Consider the following 11,359-nt stretch of genomic DNA (forward strand, 5'->3'; position numbering starts at 1 on the left):
TCAGCCTATGGTAAAATGGTGCCTTTGTGACAGATTTTCTGATGGACAAAGTGGGCACCTCTGTCCCCAGAAACACATGGAGGGGTTGGCACTGCTCCTGGCACTTTGCAGCCTGGAGAAGAGAAGGCTCCAGGGAGACCTTAGACCCCCTTCCAGGGCCTGAAGGGGCTCCAGGAAAGCTGGGGAGGGACTTGGGACAAGGGCAGAGAGGGAGAGGACAAGGGGGGATGGATTAAAACTGGAAGAGGGGAGATTGAGGTTGGAGATGAGGAGGAAATTGTTGGGTGTGAGGGTGGTGAGAGCCTGGCCCAGGTTGCCCAGGGAAGCTGTGGCTGCCCCATCCCTGGCAGTGTTGAAGGGCAGGTTGGATGGGGCTTGGAGCAACCTGGGCTGGTGGGAGGTGTCCCTGCCCATGCAGGGGGTTAGGACTTGATGATCTTTAAGGTCCTTCCAACCCAAACCAGTCTGGGATTCTATGATTCTATCAATGTCCTGTGAAATGTGAGCAGCTAATTTTAGGTGACAACACAGCTGAAGGTGCCAAACCTCCCGAAAGGGGAAGGAATGTACATCCAGCTCAACTGCCTCTAGCTCCCAGCTGCTCTGGGGCACTGGATGTTTATGCCACCTCCAGTACATTAAATCTTTTGTGTGGAGACATAATCCTTCGTTGTGACATTAGCAGAGGGAGCTGTTGAGGAAATGATTGTGAAATGCCTGGTCTTATGGAAGAGCAGCAGCAGGAGGTGCAGCTGAGGTGGTTTGCTCTGGGCTAAGGCTCTCCAGCCTCTGAGGGCCTTCCCAAGTGCTCATTAATTCAGAGCTGGGGTTTTCTGTTTTCAGTACTGGACAAGCAGTGACACAGGGAGTATGGAGGCTGATCTGGGACCTGAAAGGACCTGAGTAAAACCCAGGGCTTGATTCCCAGCGGAGATGCTCTGCAGGAAGGAAGGAGGCTGTATTAAACGATCCACTACAAGCTCCCTAGGTTTTTCTGCATCTCCTGCCCTGCTTCCCATGATCCTTATGATCCCACTGCTGGGATGTGGCAGGGACTGCACAGCACAGTGCACCCTGTGGATGGTGCTCCTGCCCTCTCATCGGGGTTGCCCCAAATCAAGGACACATATCTGGCTGGAATTCACACTCTTCTACCCTGGAAAGGTCCCAGGCCACTTCATGTGTAGCACAGAGGGTTCCAGTCGGGTCCCAATCTTCTGTCACACCCCAGGCCAGCAAGGACTAAGAGTGCCCTCTGCTGCACTCCTTCTCCTCATCTTCCCATGGCAGCATCCCCCTTGCTGTTTGGGAATAAACAAAACAACTCTTTTCATACACAAACCAATCCTTTCATATTCTAAAGATCTTTTTGTGCAGGCTGGCTGAGAAATGTGATTCTGTATTTCAGCAGCAATCAGCAAACATCCTGCCCCGAGATCAAAACGTGTGATATCCCACATCAATCCCCAGGCACAAAGAGAACCCTACAGGGAAGTTCTGCCCTTTATCAACAACTTTCACCCTGTAGCTTTTCAACTGCCCTGTACAACAAGCAGCTCCTCGTTGCAGGAGTTCAGGCAGCAGCTTTTCTAGTGGTGAAGCTGTCACTTCTCAGGGCTGGCAGTGCCAAGCATTGGTGATGCCTGGGCAACTATGGTACCAAATTGTGCCTGACAGCCCTGAACTTCTCCATCTCTCCCTCCTCTTCCAAGGAAAGCACCACAAAACTCTGCTTATAAAGTCCAGCAGCCAAACAGGAATGGATGCAGGTAGGAAAAGGGGGGTTGTGTCAAGAAAGCTGTCCCAGGCTTCATACTTGTGGAGTTAAAAAGGGGGGGGGAAATATAATAAAAATAAACATCTTGCTTTTCCTGGGGTTTGATTTACCCGCGTGGAAAGCAACCAAGCTGCAGGCTGTGTCGGCAGCCCCAGGGCCACAGGAATCTGCTCATGTTCCCTGGAATTTGGACATTTTTTCTCCCATTCCAGCTCGCCACTCAGGCGCGGGGAACGCCCCCTCCAGGAGGCTATTTAAAGAGGAGCTGGTGTGCAACTTGCTCTGAAGAGAAAGGAGCAGCTCCAGAGGGGAAGGAGTGAGTCAATCGGCAGCCTGAATCCCTTCCTTTTACTCGGGATGTCTGGCATTTTGGGAACAGTGACCTGGACCCTGTTCCTCCTCCTCCTCCTTGCTCCTGGCTGGGTATGTATTGCACTGCAGCAGCTCCCTTTGCTCGCTGGGCATTGCAGCTTCTTGCTTGGATGCATGTGAGTGTTTTGGGCTGGATAACCCTTCCCAGCTGCCACCTGCTCCCCAAGTTTTCCAGGAGAAGGATGGCTGCTGGGGAAGGGTGCAGCACTGTATCTAACTCCTGTCATCTGTGGACCTCAGAGCTCTTGGCAGGTGGGAAATGGATTTTGTTTTGCTCCACTCCTATGAGCTAGAAGCCAGCCCTGCTTGGCACAGGGGGAGAGGAGAGCAGAGACAGGTGAAGTCACTCAGTTGATGTCCCTGCAAGGAATAAAAGTCTCAGGTCCCAGTTCTGTCACCACTGAATCCACCCACATGTTCCCAAAACCCAGTGATCCCGAGGGGGAAAATAAGGCTGCAGCCTGTCCAGAGTAGGATTTGTGCCTGGTTTTATCTTAATACAAAGTGTTTGACAGAGCAGCTGATTCTGCTTAGGACTTTTGTGGGCTATGACAGTGCCAGTGATGGCAGGAATGTTGCTGCAGTCATGAATGTATCTGAATTCCAGGTGGGATGGGTGAAGAAATGAGATGCATGGAGCTGCTGTGGCTTGTGTGGCTTTTTGTGCTGATAGAGGCAATAAACTTGTGGTTGATAAGGTCTGCTCAGCCTGTGTCAGCCCCTTTCCTGCCAGGAAGGATGTCCTGTGCCCTCCCCCAGCACTACCATGATCTAAAGGTAACTCCTGCCACTTGGGGTGGTTGTTGTGTTCATTGTCCTGACCCACCTTTGGCAGCACCATCCTGGTCATGCCAATGGCAGCAGTGAGTCCCACTGCTGTGGCATTTCATTGCTCCTCTGGGATGGTGTCATTTCCCTGCTGACTGCCTCTGAAGGGGGACTTTTGTCTGTCCTGGAGCTCTGAAAGGGATGTTTAGTGGATTGAGCAAGGAAATGAGAGCAGTGACTCCTGCATCTGTCTCCAATATTGTTGGGAGGCAAGAGCAGGGCCAGGAGTGCTGGCAGGTACCTTCAGGATTCTCCCTGTTCCCACTCTCTCTCTGAGAGCTGGGGGCAGTGGTTCCAGGCCCTGGGAACAGGCTGTTGTACCATGTGCTGCAGCAACCTGGAGAAAGTGCCTTGAGCCTGAGGGAGAGCAGGTATTATCTACAATCCACATTTTGGAGTGTGTGGATGGCTGTGTTCTGGCTGCTTTGCCCACTGCCCGTGTTGGGAGTGTGGAAGGGAACCAGGTCTGTGGTTATGACATTACTCCTGGCTCCCAAAGCACTTGGCAGACAGCCAGCTCAGCTCCAGATGCCCCTTTCCCAACCCTCTGAATGAAGTCAGGAGGTCCAAATGGATTTTATAAACCCTCTTTGGCTTGGCCCTCTCAGCTGGTTCCCTGGGTTCATGTGGATGTTGGTCAGGAGTAAAGTCCTGGTGATGCCACAGAACTGCAGTGGTAGGAGCTTTTGTCCCCCAGCTTGTGCCTTCCTGAGGGTGGAGAGGGTAGAGGTTTTCTGTGGATATGAAGCAGAAAGAACATTCTCAGATTTTCTTCCCCCACCCCAGGTAGCTGGTTCAGTGCTGGCAGTTGGGAGGAGGCTTGTTCTGGCTTGTCAGAGGAGCAGGTGGGACCTGGGAGTCAGTGGTGGAGAAGGTGTGTGGAGCAGAGGGAGGAGAGTCCTCCAGCCAGGCTCTTTGTGCTCCCCTGGTGGCCTGGCCATCTCGGGGGTCCCAGCTTCACACCTGGTGGTTGTGATGGAAACGAGCTGCCAGCAAAGCCCAAAGCAGGGAGAGCTGGTACTCCAGGCTTTAGCACTGCCTTCAATCTGTAGCCTTGATCTCCAATACTGGTTCTGTTCTGCTGCTCTCCAAGTTCCCAGAAGTGCACTGCTAACCTCAACAGAAACAAGGCCAAGGCTACAGTGAACTTGAAGTTAGGATCCTGCTCAGTGAAAATAAAGGTGTGATTTGGGGACAGACAAAGGGGAAGAAAAATTAAATGTTCTCTCAGTTGAATCCCTCAGCACCCAGGTCAGTAGCATGTTATGTGGCAACTCTGGTGTTTGTGCTTCCTGGGGATCTGTAGCAAAGCCCTGAATGTGAGTCGTTGAAGTTCTTTGGGTCAGTTTGGGCAGTTTCCACACAGGATTGAAGGAACTCCTTGAAGCAGTTCTTGAAACCAATGCAGGGTAGAGGGTGCTCCCTGCAACTCCATTATTCAGCCTATTCAAAGTTGCTGTGAAAGCCAATTCAGTGGGGGAGAAATCTAGGCATTTGATTCAATGTTGACTTTCTACCAGCTCTTTCCAGCTCATAAAGTTCCCCACCAGCCAGCTCTGCAGTGCCCACTGCTGAGTGGACATGAACCAGAAAAGATTTCAGCTCATTCTCTCCTCTCTTGAGCTCGTGGGGATTATAAACAGCACTTTGCTCAGTGAGAAACCAAGCAAACAGGAGCCCAGCACACCCTGGGGCCAGGTGGGTGATGAAGAGAGGCATGTCTGAGCCAGCTGATTGGAAAATCTCTAAAGTCTTGAAAAGAGCCCCAAAAATAGGGATGAATTGGGCCTTTGACAGTGTGCTTGGGTGGGGGAAGTGAAGCACAGAAGAGGTCGGGCTGCAGAGCCACCCAGCAGGTCTCTGATCTGACTCCAGATGTTCTGGTGCTGAAAAGCAGCTGTGGTAGAATGAGGAAGAGGAGCTGATTGTAAACAGAAGGTAAAACCAGGTGGTCGAGCTTCTCTGGGTGAGTTATTAAAGGAAATAAACAGCACCAGCAAGGAGTAATGAAGGGGAAAAGGAAAGCTCAGCTGGGGTTAATCTCGTTGCTTTCTCTGTTATCCCCAAAGAGGTTGTTCTGGTTTGTTTTTCAGTAGGAGAACTATTCTGAGAGCAGTTCCTTAGATGGCCTGTGGCTGACACTGCATTGGAAAATGGTTCTTGTCATGATTTTTTTTGTTTTATTTGAAGTGCATGGATTGCATCTTAATATAGGCCCTGTTTTAGGAATGCTTTGCCTCTTTGATGATCTCATGTGCCCCCTGCCTGCTCATCCATGCCTGAATAACACGTCCTTTTTGGCAGCTCCAGCACTTGAATGCATGGAAACCAGTAGGAAAGCATTGCTGTATTTTTAGTGTCTTTTAATGCACTTCAGCAGCTGGGAAGAGATCCCTGGGATGTGCCAGCTCCCAGGGAGTCTGCCATCAGAGCACAGCTGGGCTACAGGCAGGAGGGGCTTGTTTCCAAAATACTTTGTGCTAGGAATTCTCAAGGAGAATTGTGCCAATTCCTGCCGAGCGGGAGGAGACTCTGAGAGGATTTAGGAGTGAAGCTTTAGTCTGATCCCTGTCCCACACCACACTGTGCTGATCCTTACAGAATCACAAAGCCCTTGGCATCTGCTGACCCCACGTGAGCTAAAGTCAGAGCAGCTGTTTGGAGCAACAGTCCCAACAGCTGGAAAAGTTTTACTACTGTTATTGGTGACAAACACAATATCCAAGGAAGCTGTTTCACAAGCAAGAGCTGGATGGGACAGAACAAGTGCAAACAGAGCCACAGCAAGATCTTTTTTTGGCCTCTGTTCCAGGTGTTCCCCCTTCCCACCCACCTCCAGGCCCTTCCCAGCTGCTGCAGCCCCTCTCCCTGGGTGGCAGTGGAGCTGTGGGGAGGGGTCTGTCCTTCCTCTCCACCCACCCTGTTGTGCAGGAGTTGAGAGCAATCCAGGATCCTAAAGTATTTTGCTGGCATCAAGGGCTGGATAAGCAGCTTCCCAGTGTGGTGGAGCTCCCAGGTGCTGCAAACTGGAGCAGGGCTTATCCCTCTGAAATACCTGGAGTATTTTAGGGGCCAGCAGCTGGACAGAAGTCCAGGCTGGAGTTGGCACACTGATGTTCCTGAGGAGGTGCAAGAGGATCTTTCCAGGCCATGTGCTCTGCACCTTTCACAGCTGTGGCTTTACATCTTGCCCAAATCCAGGTGCAGCCAGAGCTGAGGCTGGTGTATCCACCCCAAGCTGGTTTGGGACAAGGAGGCCACAGAGTTATTGGGGTGTCTGAGGCATCCTGGGTTTTCTGGAGGAGGTAACTCCCCTTCAGCCACAGCTTCATCTCTGGTCAGCACCTGAAGGGGCAGGAAAGCCAAGGGGGGGCTTCAGCACCTCTGAGCTGCTGCCAAGAGGGCAGCTGTGGATTCACAGAGTACTAAGGAAGGTGGCTTACTGTGTTCCCTGGGAAGGGGAAAGGAGAGGGACATCTCTGGGAATAGTGAACAGAGTATGAGATCCAGGGGACAAAACGGGACTTGGGAGCCTTTGGGTCATTTCTTGGGCAAGCCTTTCATTCTGTACCTCACTCTTTCTGTCTTTGGACTGGGTCTGATTCTGCTGCTTTGATGCTTAGAAAGGCATTACCTGGGGTGATGGTTTTAAACCGAAAGAGGAGAGATTTAGGTTAGACATCAGGAAGAAATTATTCACTATGAGGGTAGGAAGGTGCTGGCCCAGGTTGCCCAGGGAAGCTGTGGCTGCCCCATCCCTGGCAGTGTTGAAGGGCAGGTTGGATGGGGCTTGGAGCAACCTGGGCTGGTGGGAGGTGTCCCTGCCCATGCAGGGGGTTAGAACCTGATTATCTTTAAGGTCCCTTTAAACCTTCATCATTCCATGATCTATGATTATATGATGTTTCCTTCTGAGCAGTGCTATGTAAGAGCTGGGAATTTCTTCCTGTTAATTATTGCCATTTTACTGCTTTCAGGGAAGCAGGGGGGTTGGGGGCTGAGCTGTGCACAGGACTCCAAGCTACTCCCTTTCCTATTTGGTTTGGCCCTGCTTCTCAAAGGCATATTTTATTTTCTTTTCCTCGAGGTCCAGATGAGTTAGAGATGAGAAAAAGAGGAGTCTTGTGAGCCCCTGGGAGCTGCACACACATCCTCTGCTGGAGGGTTCTCGCGTGGAGGCTGCATCAGTCTTCTCAGAAGCATAGAATCATGGATTGGTTTGGGTTGGAAGGGACCTTAAAGATCATCCAGATCCAACCTCCCTACATGGGCAGGGACACCTCCCACCAGCCCAGGTTGCTCCAAGCCCCATCCAACCTGCCCTTCAACACTGCCAGGGATGGGGCAGCCACAGCTTCCCTGGGCAACCTGGGCCAGGCTCTCACCACCCTCACACCCAACAATTTCCTCCTCATCTCCAACCTCAGTCTCCCTCTTCCAGTTTTAATCCATCCCCCCTTGTCCTCTCCCTCCCTGCCCTTGTCCCAAGTTCCTCCCCAGCTTTCCTGGAGCCCCTTCAGGCCCTGGAAGGTGCTCTAAGGTCTCCCTGGAGCCTTCTCTTCTCCAGGCTGAACACCCCAGCTCTCCCAGCCTGTCTCCAGAGCAGAGCTGCTCCAGCCTTCTCCCCTGTTGACGGGTGTCTGTGCTTGACACAGAACCACATTGTTTCCTTTCTCTGCCCAGCACCCTTGCAGGTAACTGATCCTCTCCCCGACTTGTCTGCCCTCCAGGTAGAACCACAGGCCTGCACGTATCCCTGCCAGTGTCCCTCCCAGCCCCTGCAGTGTCCCGCTGGCACCAGCCACGTCTTGGATGCCTGTGGTTGCTGCAAGGTGTGTGCCAGGCAGCTCGGCGAGCTCTGCTCCCTGCAGAAACCCTGTGACCACCACAAGGGGCTCTACTGCGACTTCTCCAAAATCCACAGAGGCAGCGGCATCTGCTTAGGTGAGAGTTGCCTGTTCTGTTCTTGTGCTGGTTTTTTTTTAAACTCCCGGCCCCTCCAGACCTCCCAAAAAAACCCCGGCAGGGGCAGAATCTCCTGCAGCACTTGGAACTTCATCCAGCAGCACGATGGGACATCTGTGCAAACCTGGCAAGCCAAGAGATCCCCTGACACCAACACACACAACCCACTTGCTCCTAGGGAAGGATGTTTCCAAAGCCACAAGTGGGGATTTGGGGCTCTCCTTTGTTCCCCTAAGACATCTGCTGGCCCTGTAGGGCCTGGGGGTAAATATCAGCAATCTGGAGTCTAACTGGGAAGTAAAATTGCTTGGAAAATCACACCTAAAATCCTACTGCCTGGCACTGGAGGTTGGAATTTTGCAGGAGCCACCTCTTATCCCTGGCTCTGCCACTTGGGTGGAAAGAGCTGAACAGCTGGTTTGCACAATATTGTGTTTGTATAACATGAGAATGACTGAGCCAGGCAAAACCACAGGGGCTGTTTTCTCTAAGTTCATCCTTGTGCGTCTTTTCAAGCAGAAAATACAAATATTTGGGTGTTGGGTTTTTTTCTTGTTTAGTAGCTGTTTTTAAAGCACCGCCAACATTATTTTGGTGTAGAGGGGAAGAAAACCCAACACAACTATTTCCTCAGCCTCCTGTGTTTAAAAACAAGACTTGCCTGCCAGGTGCTGACCATTTATATATATATATTTTTTAAATTCAGCACTAGGAAGACAGGAGGGCTGGAAAGCCGAGGTGAAAACTGAATATCCCTGGAAATCCATAGATTTCAACAACCATTCCAAGATGGATTGTGGGGTTTGGGGATGGAACTGCACTGTTTGCAGTGCCAGGATCACACACCATCATCATTTATTTTCTCTAAGTAATTAATTGAACTTGTAGAAGGTGTTTTCTCCTCATGGGAAGTATAAGTAATTTCATTTTCCTCCCCCAGTTATTTGATCTTTAGAAGCCACCTGAGCTTCCTAGTACTTTCTGTGGGCATTGATAGGCTGAAGAGCTGGTGATTGAAGCTTCATGAGGAGAATGTAGGTGTAATATCCAGTGGGTGTAAAGTGTGGATATAGAAATAAAGCCTGGAAATCAGGTGTGTTTGTAGAGTAAAGGTAGGTAAACCACTGGAACAATTTGTCGAGGACTGGAGGAGTCAGAGGGGAGATTGAGTTTGGACATGAGGGGGAAATTCTTTGCTGTGGGAGTGGTGAGAGCCTGGCCCAGGTTGCCCAGGGAAGCTGTGGCTGCCCCATCCCTGGCAGTGTTGAAGGGCAGGTTGGATGGGGCTTGGAGCAACCTGGGCTGGTGGGAGGTTGGTTCCAGTGCTTCACCCCCCTCATGGTAAAGAACTTTTTCCTAATGTCCAACTTAAATCCACCCTTTTTTTAGCTTAAAACCATTACCCCTTGTCCTATTGTTGCAAACCTTGGTGAACAGCTCTTCCCCAGCATTCTTATAGGCCCACTTCAGGCCCTGGAAGGTGCTCTAAGGTCTCCCTGGAGCCTTCTCTTCTCCAGGCTGAACACCCCAACTCCCCCAGCCTGTCTCCAGAGCAGAGCTGCTCCAACCCACTGAACTCACAGACCCTGCTGCCATCCCCGCACCCTCTGCTCAACTTCTCCCCTTCCCACAGCTCACGAAGGTGAGACTTGTGACCTGCTGGGCAAGATCTACCACAACGGGGAGAGCTTCCAGCCCACCTGCAAGCTGCAGTGCATCTGCATGGACGGGGCCATCGGCTGCATCCCGCCCTGCTCCGACGACCTGCGCCTGCCGTCCCCCCACTGCCCCCGCCCCCGGCGCGTCAACACAACAAGTGCTGTGAGGAGTGGGTCTGCCAGGAGGCCAGCCAGGAGAACCGCGTCCAAACAGCCATGGCAGGTAGGTGGTGAGCAAGAGGGGACAGGGCTGAGAGGTCTTTGGTAGGGGTAGAAGTTTGGGATCCAAACTGTCTTTGGGCTGGGACTCGCATCTGGTTTGGAGCTGGTGGTGGGTGTTGGCTTTGGGCATTGTTGTGTGGGCACCAAGGGTTGAACTCCAGACCTGTTGAGACCCTAGTGGGGAGGGTCACACATCCACTGGAATCACAGAATCTCAGACTGGTTTGGGTTGGAAGGGACCTTAAAGACCATCCAGTCCCACCCCCTGCATGGGCAGGGACACCTCCCAGCAGCCCAGGTTGCTCCAAGCCCCATCCAACCTGCCCTTCAACACTGCCAGGGATGGGGCAGCCACAGCTTCCCTGGGCAACCTGGGCCAGGCTCTCACCACCCTCACACCCAACAATTTCCTCCTCATGTCCAACCTCAATCTCCCCTCTGCCAGTTTTAATCCATCCCCCCTTGTCCTCTCCCTCCCTGCCCTTGTCCCAAGTCCCTCCCCAGCTTTCCTGGAGCCCCTTCAGGCCCTGGAAGGTGCTCTAAGGTCTCCCTGGAGCCTTCTCCTCTCCAGGCTGAACACCCCAACTCTCCCAGCCTGTCTCCAGAGCAGAGCTGCTCCAGCCCTTGGATCATCTCTGTGGCTCCTCTGGACTCTCTCTCCAGGAGCTACGTGTCCTTCTTATGCTGAGGGAGCAGGCTGTGGTACAAAATGGTCCCATGCTTGCCCATGGTCTTTGGCTGAGAGGCTGAGGATCTCACAGGGTGGATCAGACCTTTGCTGCCATCCCTGAAGAGTCAGACCACGCTGGGAGCAGCCACAGAACTGCCACGCTCCATCCCAAGCCCCAAACCTCACCTTGTGTCTCTTCCCTGTGGCTCAGTTTTCAGGGAGGATCCAGCACAGAAGCCAGAGCTGAATAACCTGCAGGAGAACTGCTTGGTGCAGACCACCGAGTGGAGTGCCTGCTCCAAGAGCTGTGGGATGGGCATCTCTGCCCGGGTCACCAACGACAACCCCTGGTGCCGCCTGGAGAAGGAGACCCGGCTCTGCATGGTCCGGCCCTGCGACTTCACCGTGGAGAAAACCAAGGTACTGGGCTTGGGCAGAGGGGACACAACAGCCTGAGTGCCAGGAGCAACCTAGTTAGGTACTTGTCAGACATGAACCCATCTCACAGGTGTTGCTCTGTGATTCCATGTTCTACATGTCCTACTAGTGGTGGAGAGAGAGCACAGGTCTAGGTGGGCCTTTGGTCTCATTTTCATGTCCTTGTTGACCCCTCTGTACAGTTCTGGAGCCCCCAACACAACAAGGACATGGAGCTCCTAGAGAGAGTCCAGAGGAGCCATGGAAATGATCCAAGGGCTGGAGCAGCTCTGCTCTGGAGACAGGCTGGGAGAGTTGGGGTGTTCAGCCTGGAGAAGAGAAGGCTCCAGGGAGACCTTAGAGCAGCTTCCAGTGCCTGAAGGGGCTCCAGGAAAGCTGGGGAGGGACTTGGGACAAGGGCAGGGAGGGAGAGGACAAGGGGGAAGGGAT

General features: G+C 52.5%; 1 protein-coding gene across 1 annotated transcript in view; it reads left to right on the forward strand.

Moving 5' to 3' along the window:
- Positions 1-1,763: 1,763 nt before the first annotated feature.
- LOC104398184 (connective tissue growth factor-like) overlaps positions 1,764-11,359 on the forward strand; it is a 13,729-nt gene continuing 4,133 nt past the window's right edge. The window contains 6 exon segments of the mRNA XM_010008240.1: positions 1,764-1,769; positions 2,066-2,200; positions 7,708-7,921; positions 9,576-9,746; positions 9,749-9,823; positions 10,704-10,912. Of these exon segments, the coding sequence (XP_010006542.1) occupies positions 1,764-1,769; positions 2,066-2,200; positions 7,708-7,921; positions 9,576-9,746; positions 9,749-9,823; positions 10,704-10,912 (810 nt within the window).

This window comes from Chaetura pelagica, unplaced genomic scaffold (genome assembly GCF_000747805.2).
Source record: "Chaetura pelagica isolate M959 unplaced genomic scaffold, ChaPel_1.0 scaffold840, whole genome shotgun sequence".
Taxonomy (NCBI): domain Eukaryota; kingdom Metazoa; phylum Chordata; class Aves; order Apodiformes; family Apodidae; genus Chaetura; species Chaetura pelagica.